The 17479-nt window shown below is 37.9% G+C and overlaps 1 protein-coding gene across 2 annotated transcripts in view; it reads right to left on the bottom strand.

Annotated features, from left to right (window-relative positions):
• Zfc3h1 (zinc finger C3H1-type containing) overlaps positions 1-17261 on the bottom strand; it is a 48814-nt gene extending 31553 nt beyond the window's left edge. Inside the window, exons 1-5 of one of the 2 annotated variants that reach the window (XM_076920253.1) lie at positions 16413-17261; positions 11490-11906; positions 4133-4197; positions 1251-1449; positions 376-599 (exon numbers count right to left, since the gene is read on the bottom strand). In XM_076920253.1, coding sequence (XP_076776368.1) covers positions 376-599; positions 1251-1449; positions 4133-4197; positions 11490-11906; positions 16413-17022 — 1515 coding nt within the window. In that variant the 5' untranslated portion in view covers positions 17023-17261. The remainder of the gene's footprint in view (positions 1-375; positions 600-1250; positions 1450-4132; positions 4198-11489; positions 11907-16412) is intronic. The other variant, XM_076920252.1, reaches the window with a different exon arrangement.
• Positions 17262-17479: the final 218 nt, after the last annotated feature.

The raw sequence follows: 17479 nt of genomic DNA, 5'->3' as shown, positions 1-17479 counted from the left end.
TGTGAAGACATACGAAAGATTGAGCGTGTACACACATGCTCACAACTCGTGCTCTCAAACACAGAGGGGAAGGGGACTATCAATAGACGCTCTATCAAACATAAGATATTTAGTTTCCCTTAGCTAATTGGATCTTTGCAATAATATTAACACGTAAACACTTATTCTGAGCCAATAAGATGGCTCAGTGACTGCCAAGCACATGACCAGAACTCAATCTCCATGACCTATATGATAGAACTGACTCCTGCAAGTTGTCCCCTGGGTCTCCACACGTGCACTATGGTACAAGTAATTCTGACTCTCAAAAAAAATGAATGAATGAATGAATGTAATTTTAAAAACGTATGCACATTTTGATGTGATAGTTCTTACTTTACTTCTTGATCTCCTCTTCCCACCAACCAATTTCATGAATCGATTATACTGTTCTTCCTGATTTGAAAGGTCTCTGATTTTTCGAATTTCTTCTTCTCTTTTCCTCCTCTCTTCTTCCTCGGCATGCTTCCGCTGGTCCTCCTCTTTCTGTCTCTCCTGCTCTTTCTGCTGCTGGAGTTTCTTCCATGCCTTTGTCTGCTGCTTCCGTAATGCTTGTTTAGCTTCCCGTGAAAACAGAATGTCAGTTCTACCAACTACAAGTTACAACTTAAGCCGTGTTTTTAGATCGCTAACTAACATACAGTTGGTCCTCCCTGAATTCTATTTATAACAGAATTCACATCCAACGTAGGACTATGTAATTTTCCAAACTCTAAACTTCCTGAGTTATAGGGCTGGAGAGATAGCTCAGTGGTTAAGAACAAGAAGACCAGGTTCAATTCCTAGCTCACAACCACCTGTAACCCAATTCCAGGTGCACTCATGGTCTCTTCTCAGACACATACATGTGGGCAAAATACCAACATACATAAAATGTTTTTACTTAAAAAAATTTTCATACATTTTCATAACACCCTTTTCCCTCTCTGATCCTATCCACCTCTCTACCCAACTTTATGTTCTGATCACCTCTCCCCAAATCCCTACAGGCTCCATGCCCCAGAACAGTTGGCCAATACAAAAGCAGGCTCCACGGGCACTCATTTTGGGTTTGTTTTGATTTTTATTATAGAGAAAAGTAATTTTCTTTAAGAGAGAGAGAGAGAGAGAGAGAGAGAGAGAGAGAGAGAGAGTCCAAAATGACAACTAGAAACTGAAAGATACTACGAGATATACTAGTTCAACTGAAACGGTTTAAGACAGCTCATCACCTGTGGTGCTCACTTTCTTGGCTGAGTGTGCTTTCGTGCTGGTTTTGGCCTTTTGCTGTGGGGTTTTGGTCTTGGTCAGTTTTTCTTTGCTCTCCTTCATCACCTGCTGCTCCTTCTGCTGCCATTTCTTACTAGCCGACTGAAGAGCCAGAAGTCGAAGCTGCAGCTCAGACAGTTCCTCCTCTTCTTCACCAAGTTTCTTTAAAACAGAAAAAAATGTTACAATTTTTAAATTCTATTACTTACACTTTAAACATTTGCCAACCTGAATCTTTTACCAACTTAATTAAAATGTAACGTTATCATCAAAATAAAATATTTAAATGGAAAATATGGATAAAATAATGAAACCTCATTTCCCTTCTATAAATCAAAACTAATGTAATTCTTACAATACAAACAGAAAGTCAACTGGTAGAAATGATTGGTTTGTATGTAAATATACAGCCACGAAGCAGAAGAGGAAAGTAAGACTGGACAACATTTAAGACGACAACAGCAGGAAGCCAGCAGTGAAGAACGAAGAGATTCATCAGGCTGTGGCACAAGAACACTAAGAACCACGTTACAATTCCAAGGACAATGTTAAGTTTTTAACATTATTGTAGGTGAAAAAAAGATGTTCTCATTAGTTTGCATTTGAATGTTCTATGTTCTGAGTACAGATGTTCCCTGAATACTTAAAATATTTTGAATACCCACTTTTCTTCAGAGAAACTAAAATGGGATATCTTAAAAGCACGTGTTTCGAATGTGTTTTCTAACTGAAGTAACTTGCTAATTTTTTCACTCTACCTTTCAAAGTTTTAACTAAACTACATAAACACTATACAAACTGGCGGGTACTTGTGCTGTTTCAATGTGTGCTCATACTGTAACATTTAAATCAGATCCAATTATCTCAATCATTTATTTCTTCTTTACGGCGAAAACATCAAAAATCTTGTCTTTCTGGCCACTCTAGAACAGCTCACAGAACTTCATATTCCTACTAGCTGTAACTTGAAATGGCTTTAGGAAAGCAGCCTGCTCTACATCTAACTACTTTCACTGAAATGTAACTAACTGAAAACCAAGCAACTCCAAGTAAAAGTTCTTACATGTTCATGGATTTAATAGGTTTGGAGAATCCTTTTAAAATTAGGAAGAAGAAGAAGAAATAGTTTCATATTCCAATACATTAAGATTCACATAGCTTTGTCTAATTGGTATTGTTATCAATACCAACTGATGCTATATTTTGATACTATATTTGATATCAAAAAATACTATTTTTTTCCTATATTCCAACTATTGTTATTTGCAAGTATAAAGAAAACAGTGAATACTGGCTAATGACTTCATCTTAGTATTTCCCCTTTCACTGTTGAAAACTACAAGTTAACACCACATCTGTTTATCTGTTAGTTTGTCTCAGTCAACCATATAGCCCAGGTTAGGCATGAATGTTTGAGCTTACTATAGAGCTCAGGTTACCCTTGAGTTCACAATCCTTCTAGACTTAATCTCCTGACTGTTGAAATTACAAACCTATACTACCACACTGGGTTCTAAATAATATATTCAGATGGCCTCAAAAGCCAGCAAAGGGTGTCAGATCCTCTGAAGCTGGAGTTACAGGTGGTTGTAAGGTGCCCAATACAGGTACTGAGAACCAAACACCAAGAATTCTTAATTGCTGAGCCATCTCTTCAGCCTGCATTTTAAGTCATGTGTGCTACTATCCATAGCTACCATACTGAATAGTGCAATTATGAAACATTTCCATTGTTAAATATAAAATTCTACTGTTAAATACAGATTTAGATTTTACCAAAAAAGTTATCATCATTTTTCACTAAGATTACTCTACGCAATGATTCCCTTGAAAGGAAGTAAATATCACTGATGCTGTCATAGAATTATAGATGGTATTTAAAGTAGCTACTCAAAATCAAGATCATGGAAACAGAGCTCAGAGGACCTCATTCAGTTCTTGCTCTGACATCTAATTCCTACAGAAATTTAGTCTTTGAACCTATTCAAATGTATTTTTCTTCATCTATGAAACATAATGTCAACTTACTTCGTATGGTTACTGTGAGGATATTAAAAAATCAAGTATTTATGAGTGTGTGTTCACTGTCACATTATCTTTCCTAAATTCAGGACCATCTCTCCTAGACTTTGAATCATTTCCCTTTACTCATAAGAAACTGAAATCACAATAGAAGAAATTGCAAATATTTCAGATCTATAAAAAGAAAAGGCTTGAGTTACTCAATATGTATCAAATTTTAAACAATGTTTGATACTTCTGTACTTTATTTTACTAAAGCCTTACAACAACCCAGAGAACACATGACATTAGACTCATTGGAAGAACACAAAAAGCCAAAGAACTCATTCAGCTAACATTTCTTTCAGTTAGTAATTAGTTAAAATGTGGTTCCAGATCAAGACCAACCTAATTCCATTATTAAATGGATTATAAAACACACAAACACACACACACCAAAACAAACAAACAAACAAAAAAACCTGGAAGATAAACTCAGAATCAAAATTAAATGATTCAGAAACAATGAACAAAAAGACCACCTATAGATATGAGGTAAACATCAAGTGACCAGAGTTTAGACTTCAGTGGGAAGAAACTCTAAAAACTCTCCAGAATGTCTAAATAAAGTCACAGCAATAATTTCAAAATAATAGACTATGAATCGTGTGCATGGTAGCATACATCAGTACTCCCATCAATCAGGAAGTAAAGGCAAGTTTGAGACCAGCCAGAGCTACATAATGAGATTAAGTCTCTAAAGTAAATAAAAACAAACAAACAAACTACGGAATGCAAGTATAGGTCATATAGATACATTCAATCCCACAAAGTAGTATCTTACCTTTTCAGATAGAATATCTGAGGCACTAATTCTTCTTGTTAAATTTTGTTCTTTATCTTCTAATCCTTTAAAATAAAAATAGCATCTTTTGACTATTCTAAAATACAGCCACAATTAATCCAAAATGGAAATACCACTAAAATCAGAAATTATATTAAAGGGTGTCTTTATTATGACCTTGTTTTCATGACCCTCAATGAAAGAATACTATTCTTTCAGAATATATAAGTAAAACTATAGAAATTAAAGAGAATAAAGGTCTGAAGACATAGCTCAGTTCATAAAATGGAAGCTATACAAGTATGAGAAGCCAAGTCTGATTCCCAGAAGCACATAAAAAGCCAGGAGTGGTGGCTTGCAGTGTAATCTCAGCACTGGGAGGATGGAGACAAGTGATAGAGCCAGTGCTCACTAGCCAGACATGCAGTGTAATCTCAGCACTGGGAGGATGGAGACAGGTGATAGAGCCGGTGCTCACTAGCCAGACATGCAGTGTAATCTCAGCACTGGGAGGATGGAGACAGGTGATAGAGCCGGTGCTCACTAGCCACACAGACATCCAGCATGAATGAGCCCCAGGTCTCAGTGAGGGACCCTATCAAAAAACAAGCAAATGACCATCTTAAGGAACATCCAAAATTGATCTCTCATAAAACGCACGCACACACACAGAGAGAGAGAGAGAGAGAGAGAATGAAAGAGAATGAAAAGAGAGATAGACACAGACAATGAAAATATAAATCTGACCACGCTTGTAATATCAGCCTCATTTTAAAACTGATATGGCAAATTATTTAAGTATTAAAAAAAGATAATTTGATAAAATAGCTTTAGAACTAAAAATAATTATTTAGAGTAAGAACAGAATGTATGGAGTAGATAAACAAAATAAAGCTTCATTACTAAGTAGAGAAACCACAATGGCAAACCAATAAAAACAACTTAATATTCAGACTATAGGTTCATGCATATAAAACTGGCCATTTATTTCATAGAACACAAGAAGGAGTAGTTTATATAATAACAAAATTAAAGATTTTCAGATTTGTAGCCTTGAACCTAGACTTCTACAGTATTATCCCAAACCTACAACAGTTTTACAGACCATACAGAAGCAGCACTAACAGCTTCTACAGTGGTGCTGAGACAGAAAGATGAGCTAACAAAGTTGAAACTTGGAAACCTTTCAGTGAGACACAACTCAAGTTGCAAGTTTAAATTGTAAACCTAGTACTTTATGGTTTGTTTTTATCCATAATACCAAACCCATTACTATTCTAAACATCCTGATTAGGTTGCACAAGTGAACTCTCTGGTGAAAAATATACAGCTTACTCAATAAACAGAGTAATTACTTAAGCACCCTAGATAAAACAAACAGAAGCCATCACCAAATTTGAGGCAGATTCCTTTTCCTTTAAACTTAAAAAAAAAAAAAAAAAAAAAAAAAAAAAAAACTATATAAAATTCATTCTAGTCAGGCCAGGTGGCCCAGACCTGAAATCCAGCTACTTTAAAAACTATGGCAAGAAAGGTAACATGTACAAAGCCTGCCTGGACTACAAAGTGAGTTTGAAGACAACCTGGATATCTTACAAAGAAAAGGGAAGGAAAAAAAAAAACCCAAAAATCAAAAACAAACAAACAAATCCAAGGCTTATTCAGTATAAACTGAATGGTGCTGGTGCACTAGAATGTGCCGAGAGTGGAGTGTGCGCTAGTGCTTTAGATTACTCGCCCAGCCTCTACGGGGTTCTGCCCTCAGTACTGACAAAAAAGGGAGAGCGGAAAGAGGAGAAGAGAGGAAAAAAGGGGAGAAAGAATTTTAGCCCAATATATATTTCATATTTACCTATGCATAAACTTCATCTCAAAGAAACAGTAAAAGAATATATAAGCAGAACATATATAAAACTATGACTGAATGACCCATACAGGATCTAGAGCCACGCCCCTCTAACACATGGAGGAACCTCACTGTTCTGAACCATGCCCTCATGCCTGGTGCCAGCTCACCGCTTACCTCAAACAGCACTCCTTCATAGGAAACACTGCGAACCTTTGACCTCTGCCAAGCACACTTCTAGTCTCTTTTAAAGTTGAGTGACATTCATTACAGTACAGGGCACTTTTTAAAATTCATTTACTATGTAAATATGCACTACTATTTTCTAAGATCACAATCTTTTTTTCACGTACCACTGATAAAGTTCTGTAGTATAGTTATTGTCATTTTTAACTTATTTAATAGTTAACAGCACTTGAGAGGCAGCAGACAGATCAAGGCCTGCCTGGTCTATATATCAAGTCCCCGGCCAGACAGAGCTATCTGATGAGACCTTGTCTCAATGAATAAAAATAAAGTAAAATAAAATAATACTCATGTACCAGAATAATAAAATCAATCACAATCAAAGTAACAACTACTAGACAAAGCTAAACAGGCTAACCCAAAAAGACACAGCCTTCTAGTAAGTCAGAAAGCACTATATTTTCCTCGTACATAAGAATCCTGAGTTTCATCTGGCCATGAAACATCTAAGAATGAATTAAGATATCATGCTTCTGTAATGTAGCACAGCATCAAATACCTATTAGAATGTACCGTCTGAGCACAATGGCAAAATAAGAAACCATGAGATTCAGATATAAGACTTTACATGTAGATTATTAATGCAGGTCATTGCTTAAATTGACCTTGTGATTTGTTTTACACTCTTCTACCATATCCTCTATAATTATTCCAGTGTGTTTGAGGGATGGGGAAAAGGTCTCGCCATGTCCTCCTGCCTCCAGCTCCCAAGAACTAGAACCACATATATGCACTAACATACCTACTATTATTGTAATTTTTATCTAGAATCTCCAATATGTGAACTGGCCTTACAGAGTTTCCAAGGAGTTGAATCTTACTCCTGGGACTGCATGTAAGCTGGAGTCTGCATATAGATGGTAATTAAAACACCAACAGTGAGACTATCCCAGGGAAATGGAAAATCAAGGACATAAAAATTATTAATTTGCATGGGGAAAAGTATTCTTTTGTTTTGTTTTACAAGACAGGATTTCTCTGTATAGCCCTGTCTATCCTCACCCTGTAGGGCAGGCTAGCCTCCAACTCAAGAGATCTATCTATCCACCAAGCCCCTGCTTCCTGAGTGCTGGGATGAGTGCTGAGATAAACAGCCTGTACCATGATGACCAAAGAAAAAAGTATTCTTAAAAAAAAGAAAAAAAGAAAGAAAACAAAAGAGGCAGGTGTAATAGTATTTATCTTTAATCTCAGAATTGAGGAAGCAGAAAGATCTTTGTAATTCAAGGCCAGTGTGCTCTACAGAGTTCCAAGACAGCCAGGGTTACTTTTTGAGACTATGACTCAAACAAAAAACAAACAAACAAACAAAACAAAAAAGTGGGGGGGCAGGGGAGGAACTGGGTTAAAAATACTTATTACAGAAACAACAAAATTTCTCTTTACTATGGAGTATTCTCAACACTACAGCCAGAGATCTTTTGAAAACATAAGTTTTGGAGTTCTTTTAACTTAGAACAGAACTTCTAAGAGTTCCTACTCCACTTCTTTCAGAACTTAAAACCAAAGTTGTATGTTTCTAGATGCTGTACCTCCAAAAAACATCTATGGTTGTATATGCTTGGCCCAGGGAATGGCCCAGGGAATCTATTAGGAGGTGTGACTTTGTTGGAGTAGGTGTGGCTTTGTTAGAGGAACCGTGTCACTCTGGACATGGATTTTGAGACCCTCTTCCTAGTGGCCTGGAAGACAGTCTCTCCTGATTACCTTCAAATCAAGAACTCTTAGCTTTTTCTCCAGCACCATGTTTGTCTGGATGCTACCACACTTCCTGCTATGATGATAATGGACTGAACCTCTGAACTTATAAGCCTGCCCCAATTAAATGTTGTCCTTTGTAAGAGTTGCCTTGGTCATAGTGTCTACAATGGAAACCATCTCTAATCCCACACACCTCATTCTTCCTTAGTAAGATGCCTTCTTGTTATTCTCAAGTATGGCAAGAATCCATCTGCAGTAGGGTCTCTATTCCAGTCCACAGACTCTCACGTTACAACATATTAGAAACCAGTGGAGAGGGATTTGCTACACTAAGGCCACTGAGTCCTACTTCCAGAGCTCACAATTCACTAGATCTTGGGAAGGGCCTAATATTCTGTATTTCTGTCAAGCTGACAAGAAATGCTAGCCTGTCTTTAAGATCAATGTCTTTGCCCAGAAATCTCTTCTTCCAATTATTCCTTTATCTTTTCTTACAGTCTAAAAATCTTTATTTAAATCACACCTTCAAATGAACACTATCTTGAACATACTAACATTCAACCTGATACCCTACTCCCATCCTACTTACCTGCTAATGCTTCTTTCATGAAACTAATTTGCTCATCATGTTTGCTATGTTTCTAAGATGCAAGTGTATGATGTCACAGTGACCTTTAGGGTGCAGTATCGCACATCTATAGACCCAGATTGTTAAGTGGGACAATTGCATGAGCCTAAGAATTAGAGACGAGCCTAGGCAGCAAAATAAAGCATGGGACCAGAAAACATAAGTAAAAAATAAAAGCAAACCTATGGAGGCAAAAATAATTATTTTGTTCATTAATATTTGTAAGAGCCTGGAATAAAGTACTCAACTAGTTTGTGAATGAAAAGAAAATGTGAAAAAGAACACTGAATTCAGCAACTGGATTGTGTAGAACATAGCCATATACAACTTTAACACTGCAAAGTTTCTACACTGTGGTAGAGACTAAAAAATTGTATTGGATTATTGGAGAAATGGGAATTAAAATTCCAAGCAGGTACAACCTAGCTTTGATACATGAGGTTGGTACTGGATTTGATACAAAATCACACACAAAAATGCTGTCCTTCTCAGGAGTCCTAGTGCATACCATTTTCTTGGGAAGTTACAACAGGAAGATCACTAGAGACAAAGAAAGAGTTCAAGGCAAGCCTAGGCAACATCATGCTCTATCTCTTAACATACAAACAGGCAAATTCACCATCATAGTGGCAAATTTTCAATAAAATCAATGGATGATCAATCAAAATATAAAGATGCAGTAATAGCTTACACATACAAGGTTTCCTAGCATGTGCCAGGCTATGGGTTCAATCTCTAATGCAACAAGAACCAAAAACAATATCCCAGAAAAGGCAGGGGAGGGGAAGAAAAAAAAAAAAAACAACCTCCATCTAAAACCCCAGGCATTTTTACTGGCAACATCCAATACACATTCCAGGTCTGATTCTAGTTTTTTTCGAGACAGGGTTTCTCTGTGTAGCCCTGGCTGTCTTGGACCTCACTCTGTAGACCAGGCTGGCCTCGAACTCAGAAATCCGCCTGCCTCCAAGTGCTGGGATTAAAGGTATGCGCCACCACTGCCCGGCTCTGATTCTAATCTTAAACTATTCTACAGAAGAGCCTAGAAACGAACCTTAATTCTTTTTATGGCTATCATACATAACCTTACATTAAAAATTTAGCAAGGAAAATAGGGGTTTGAGAGTATTAAGGTTAGAAGACCAGATGAATCACTTGCCAACCTTTGTATTAAAATACAAACATCCTAGGCTGGAGAGATGGCTCAATGGTTAAGAGCACTGACTGTTCTTTTGGAGACTCTTGAGTTTAATTCTCAGCAACCACATGGTGGCTCACAACCATCTGTAAAGAGATCCAATGCCCTCCTCTTCTGGTATGCATGGAGACAGAGCACTCATATAAAATAAATATATAAATCTTTTTAAAAAAATACAAACATCCCTCTATCATGCATAACTACTGTAGAGTCATACATGGGAATACCACTCAGCAATTAAAAACAGGAATGAATTAGTGATATACAAAACTACATGGATGAATTTCAAACACTGTGCTATGTGAAGGGAAAAAAAAAGCCTAGAATCAGAATGCAGGGCTGGTGGTACCATCCTATAATCCCAGTGACTTTTGAGGTTGAGATAAGAGAATCACAAGTTCAAGTCTACTTTGAGCTATTTAGTGAAACCCTGCCTAATTCTATTATAAAGCAGAAAGTAAAATTAAGAGTTTGAGAATCTCATTCAGCAATAAACTTGCTTAGTATGTGTGAGGCCACAGGTTTACTCCTCAATAACATAAATAAATAAACAAACAGACAGACAGACAGACAAGCAAACTGTATGATGCAATTTATGTTACTCTGGAAAATCCTGGGAACAGACCAGCAGTCACCAGATGGACTACAGATTAAGAGACCTGTTAAGTATTAAAGGAATAGGTATAATAAGATTAAGTCAGCACTATAATAATAAGCACTATAATAAGATTAAGGTAAAGCACTTGTCCTACAAGTCTGCTGTTGACACTCAAACATCATACACACATACAAGAAAAAAGAGGCATGTATCTTAATTGTAATGGCTGGTGTAATGATTATCAGTTATTCAACTGTCTACATAAGTCAAAATTTAGAGAAACTAAATACTATATATATTTATAAATATAGATGTATATAAATAACTAAATACTATATATATTTATAAATATAGATGTATATTTTTATATATATACATATATAAAAATAACTATATATATTTATATTTTTATATATAAATAAATATACTATATATATTTTACTATATAGTAGAAAGTACATTTTGTTGCATAAAAATTATGTTAATAAAGAAAATACTAAACAAGGATTTTTAAAAACAAAATATATAAACTAGCTCAGGTATAAAAAAGTAGTTTAAACACTACAAAAATCAATTAATATAATTTGTAGTATTAAGAAAAGTTTAAAAACTCATCAATAATGAAAAAGACGGCTAAACTCTAAAATCTATCCACAAATTAAAAAGTTTAAAACTAAGAATAGGGGTGAAAACTTTCTTTACCCAATAAACCTTAAAGATTTACAAATTTACAGAACACTAAAGCAGTAAGTCTGCCCACTATCATATCATCACTTACTGGCCAACACACGTTTAAGACCTGGATAGCAAGCCGACCAGGCCAAAACCACAAAAGATTAGCAGAGGTCAGGAATGGTAGCACACACTTGTAATCCCAACACTCAGGAAGCTAAGGCAGATAGTTACATGTTTCAGACCAGCATGGACCACTACACAGCAAGTTCCAGGGCTGCCTGGACTACAGAGTGAGAGCCTGCCTCAACCAAAGTACTTAGTAAACAAAACTTACTATTAAGTAATAAGACCTATAATGAAAGTACAAAAGAACTTACAGAAAATTGGGATCCTTAACTCAAGTACACTTACAGACTTTTTAACTAGAGGCTTTAACAAAGCTAACTCCCAGACTCGCCCCATTACCTTGGCTAGCATCCGCAGTGCTGGATTTCAAGGAAAGCTGCTTTGTCCCATCTTTCCCTCTTTTTACCCGGTTCTTATCCCCCGGTAACGTCAGTTTTTGCCTGAGTGGTTTTAATTCAAATGCCTGAAAAGTTTTGACCTGCGTCTTCTCCTCAGGAGCTACTTCCTTACTTGGGTCTTTTGTAATACCAGCATTATCCGTGCTTGTTTGGTCCTCAACATGCAATGTTTTCACATCTTCCTGCACAGTCTCTTCTTTGCTACTCAGAGCTAGTTTTTCATCCTTATTGATGCACTCTAGTTCCAGTTGTATTTGCTTATACTTTAAAAGCAAGTCTTCAAAAGTTTCTTCCCCACAGTTCTCACTTTTGGATGAATGATTCTGTTTTCTTGACGGAGATCTTCCAAAACTTTTGGCTGAACAGCATATTAAGGAAACCAGTTTCCAAAAAAATTCCAGTTAAATTTACCAAAAATACTTTAAGTTCTCCCTTAATTTTTCAAGATGAATTGATATTTTTACATTACTAAATTCCATTCAATACATGTGCTGCTAGTACCTGCTTATGTGCCCATATTGCAATTTAACAAGTATTCACACAAACAGTCCACTTACAAAATCACTAGTGTCAGAAATTACCAGTTGAATCCACAGGTAGTCCACCCAATTAGGCTGTAGCATCCTTCCTCTGTAAGTATTACAAAACCCAGAGCAGATGGATGGTAAGGATGCTTTCTGAAGGAAGGGGGAGAAACTGTGTCACAGATGTTGACAATTTAAACTTCTGATAATCAGGAAGGAATCTTCTTGTTTACTAGTTTCTTCTCATTTCAAATTAAAAAAAATAAGAAATAAAAAACGAACACTGACAATTAGTAATTTAAGAAAGAGACATTTCTCAAAAAAATCAATACATAATAAATTGAAATTTCACCATGTGCTAAATCTAACACATATACATAAAATTAACATAAAAGCCATGTAACAAAAATTAAAATTTAAATGGTACTCAAAATGTATTTCCTAACTCAAACAACTCATAAATAGGAATTTCATTCTGAAAATTAAGAAGTGAAAACTCGGGAAATTTGTATTTTCAATGGTTGTAAGGTAACAGAGGTCTTTTCTGTTTAATAATAGGACAGCCATTGTAGATGTTCAAACTCCTGACAACCAATTCAAAGATGGAATGCATGGCTAAATATTTGAGAAACAAAGCAAAGTTTAATGTACAATCAATAGTCCTGCTGTTAAAACTCTTCTCACACAGCCAATCAAGTTTCTTAAAATACTTTCTCAATACCTTTCTTTCCTACCGTCCAACCAATGGAACCAAGGTTCTATTAATTCAACAGAAATTGATCTCGGCTTATAGACTATTATTTTTAAACTTCATTTTACCTGATTTCTCTGCAGCATGTGAACACTGTACACCACTGTTGTCTCAGCGTCTGTGTCTCCTCATTTATCTACATTTTTTAAGTACTTCCTAAACTCCTTTTTCTTCAAAGCTTGAAATGGTGTTCTGCGGTCGTCAGAATTCAGTCCTTTTTTCATTGAAAACATTCTAAAGTACTCCCAGTTTTACCTACCACATGAGAGGAATCTGAATTGATAAGGTATTTGGGATTCTCTACTGTCCACAAACCATGCCCATCCTGCTACCAAAGATCAGAGAACTTCAGCTCATTCCTTTAATTCTCATTAGAGCCCAAAGTCCTTAAAATAGATGCCTTCATATGCCCTGTGATGCCCAGTCTTACCTCTCCCCTGCACACCACAATTTAGGAAGCTTTGTTTGTATCTAGGCTTCTGTTCTTCAACTCGACCGCAACACAAGACACCTCCTAAATGAAGCCATAATTATTTATTCTCCCTGTCCATTCACGCATTCTGTGTGTATAAACACAAGTATCAATATTCTAGCTGAGCCATCTAAAGGTAGAATTATAGTAGTAAAAACCAAATAAATAATAAAGGCATTGAAGACATTTGCAAAGGGAATAGATTCAATTTAATAAAATGTAACCTAAGAGCCAAAAATGAATAAAAACAATTAATTGAGTTGGGGTGATTAACTATCTCTTAAATAAAAACCCTTTTCACCTCTACAGTATATCAAAGCCAACACATGTTTACCTAATCTAATTCTAAAGTTTGTCAAGATGTTCCTTCTAACTTGTATTTTTATGTACCAGTTGCTGATGCTATTGCCCAGTGATATTAGAAAAACTAATAACTGTGTGGGCTAGAGAGGACTTGAGTTCAATTCCCAGCACCTAGGTCAGCAGGCTCACGACTGCCTTGGGGAATCTAACATCTCTGATTTCCTCACTCGTGTGACTGAATGTATAAACATAGCCATAATTAAAATTAATAAAAATCTTTTAAAAACTGCTTTTGTATAAAGCATGGTGCCAAATGCCTTTGATCCCAAATACCATAGAGGCTGAGACAGAATTGGGAGCAATTTTGCAAGATTCTTCCTCCAAACAAAAATTTAAAAGAACCTGTGATGTAGTATTAGTAATCCAGCCTTGGGTTCAATCTTCAGTACTGGGGGTGGAGGGCAGAGAGACAGAGACACACAGAGAGAGGAGGGGGGACGGAGAGAGACAGAAAGAATGATTTTTAAATGACTTTTAAACCTGATGTTTTAAAGGAGCCACTTTTCAACCTTAGCTGCAACCTGAAGTGAAGATGGGGTGACTTTACTCATCTAAGACACTGTGCTAACTGTGTTGCCACTCATCTGATTTCCAAGTTTAAAATGGCAGTTATCCATGGGAGGCTGATGCAAGTTCACCGCCATAGCTTTGAGTCAGCTGGGCTATATAGTGAATTCCAAAGTAGCTACAATGTGAATGCACGGCTCCTAACAACAATAAAAAGAACTGAAACAGAATCTTGTCTATTCTGTTTTCTTTGAAGTTGCAAGTAATGTATCCTATTTAAGTTAAAAAATAGTAACAATAGCCAAAAATTATACTCAAGATGTTTCATTTCTAAGTCAGTTAAGTAAGTCAGAATTGCACTCATTCTTTTCTAGACAATATCTGTAAAGTAGTCATTTTTATAATCACAGTAGACATATGAATTAAGTTTGAGTATGATACAGATATTTAAAAAACTGTGGATAAGGCTTTGTATCCAAGTTTTATTTGCTCACATTATACAAAGAAGATCACTACCTCTAGGGTGGTTTACTGATATTTCATGAGAACAATAATGCACAGAATCAAACCAAGCATTTTGTATCTGAAAATCAAACAGCAAGACAGCTGATTTGTGAGAAGCTGTCAGGGCAATCAAAGTCACATCTGGACACTGGGTCCAGATTTACCAACACTCTTTTTGCAGTAAGTACATAAAAATTCCCATACATTATAATCCCCAAATAGTAGCGCATGAAGAGATGAAAAGGTGAGGTAACAGGACTAATCACCACAACTTTCTAAAGCAGAGGAAACCTAGACAACCTTTGGATTCCACGGTACTTTGATCCTCAGTATGATGTTTTTAAAGAAACTCCATTTTCATTTGTTTCTCCAACACAAATTACAAATTTTCATCTTGGTAACCTTAAAAAGCAGGTTTATATGTATGTAACATCCTTTGATTTTTAACTCAGAAAGCAGATCCGTGGATGGCTCATGTTTGCATATAATCATGGGTAAAGGTTTTCTAATCTTCATTAGGAACATTCATCATCTTCTAAAGCTTACTTACCTGTGATTTTTCTCCAAAACAATCTCGAGATACTTCTAAAACAAGATAGGTGACAGAAGTAAAAGATTTTTTGGGACACAGGAACCAAAATCTGTTCTTCATATATCCCTTGCTCTCTAAACATCATGCCATCTGGCAAAACACATCTGGCCTAAAATTCTCCGTAAAAATAAGTTTGAATATCTTCCAATTAAGTGTCATGTAAATTTTATAGAAAATATATTAAACAACCATTATATCATGGGAATTATAGCTAGTAATGAAAGTGCTTAGTAAACTATTTTAAAGAGTAGAAGTCTGGACATATAAGCCCATAGCAAAACAGGAAAGCTTTTGACGATTAATTTCTTAGCATAAATCCCAAGGAAACTTAGTAATGTTAAAGATAACTGAGAATAAGGTTAGAGGGAGCAAAAATTAGAACATTTCTTCTCCTCTAGTCCATACTCTATACATCTCTGCTTTCCTAACACACTAAACTAAAAGTGCTGGAAGTTTCTCTCTCTCTGGGCTACAGGCCAGCAACACGAAGAGTTATAAAGCCAAAATGTGAACACAGTTAAGTGAATTGAATGCATATAGCTTTCCAAACTATTTATGAATCTAAAAGATCTGAATAGTAAAACTGGCAAAAATAAAGGATCTACACACACACACAAAACAAAGGGCAGCAATGAGACCCAGTAACTCTGTAAGTTCAAGAAAAAAAATTACAAGAACGGTAAAATTACAGAGGAAAACCTTAAGAATTCTAATGTCAGGATGTAATATAATTAACAGCATTCCTCAAGATGTTTGAGTACTTCTTTTCTCTAATAATCTAAGTCGACTTCCTATTAAATACGAAATTCCAGTGCTAGCAAAAAAAAAAAAGAAAAGAAAAGAAAAAACAAACAACAAACGAACAAACAAAACTCCCAACAAATACTAACGAAATTTGGGCTGCTGGTGTCCTGTTATAAACCCAGACCGTATTTGATTTCCAAAAATCCATGACACACTCATATCCAAAAGCGAGACAATCCAGTGAAACCACCTACGAAAATAGCGGCGGGGTGTGTGGCACAGGACAACTGCAGACGGGCAAGAGACAAATGAGTGCTTCCGAAAAGTTACAACTCCGGGACCTAGCAAACGACGCCCAAGGGGAGCTCCGGCGACACACCCAGGGCGGACCGCCACGTTAAGGATACAGCTCTTGCGGGGTGGAGAGGGTTCTCGCCAGTTCTGGCTGCTGCCGAATCCGGATCCCGCTCCTCCTCCTCCTAAAGGAGGTCTGCACCCCGGCTTGCCTCCTCGGTCACCCACTCCTCGCCCCCGACTCCAGCGACTCCCACCCCGGTAAGGCCTGCCTCGAAAGCGGAAACGGTCCAGTGCTATGTGGCTCCGCTCCCAGAAGGACGGCCGGGGGTTGCTTTCCGACAGGGACCCCGAAGGCATCCGCACCGGGGGCGGATGAGTCCGGAACGGTTCTTTGGGTCGGTAGCTGCTGTGTCCCCTGAGGTGGCCCCGCTCCGACGGGTGCCGTGAGCGTGAGAAATTCCTCAGCTGCTGCTGAGATGAGGACGAGGATGACGACGAGCCGCCGCCTCCTCCTCCCCCGGATCCACCGCCCCGGGGCGGGTGGGGAGGCCTCCGCCGCGGGTACGGTAACAGCCCGCCGCCGCTACTGCTGGTGCTGCTGCTCCGGCTCCGGATCTGGCTGTTGTTGTCGTCGTCGCTGATCTCCCCATCTTCAAGCTCCCCTTCTTCTTTCGGTGAGAGGCCGCTAGAGGCCGGGGTCGAAGTATCAGCGGTCGCCATCCGGGGAGCAGCGCTATGCACACTACCTTAAGCCCTCTGTCCGGGGACCGCCCGACAGCTGCCTTCCCCTTCCTCCTCTGCCCTGTGTCCTAACGGACCCGGCAGGCGCGGCCTTCCCGTGCTCGGACGCCTAGCAGGTTCTGCTCCCCAACTTCCCCGCACCCCAGATCGCTCTCGCCGGACCGTCGCTAGCCAGTTCCCTCTCCTAGCGCCCCCTTGCTGCTCTTCCGCCTCGCGAGAAAGGAGCTGTGGAAGGAGGCTGTGTCCCGATCGTCATTTCCTGCGGCACGCCGGAAGGCAGACTCCCAAATCTCGCGAGACCACGAGGCGCACCCTGGTGCTCGCTGGGATTTGTAGTCTCCCCTGGCGCCAGACTTCGCAATTGGTCCCTGCGGTCGTAACTGTCCCTAGCATCTTGTCTGAGATGGCAGGGGTCAGTGTCCGGGTAGCGGGCCTG

Source organism: Arvicanthis niloticus, chromosome 22 (genome assembly GCF_011762505.2).
Source record: "Arvicanthis niloticus isolate mArvNil1 chromosome 22, mArvNil1.pat.X, whole genome shotgun sequence".
In the NCBI taxonomy this organism is placed as follows: domain Eukaryota; kingdom Metazoa; phylum Chordata; class Mammalia; order Rodentia; family Muridae; genus Arvicanthis; species Arvicanthis niloticus.
The sequence above is the reverse complement of the archived record's forward strand: the minus strand, read 5'-3'. Positions and strand labels throughout refer to the sequence as shown.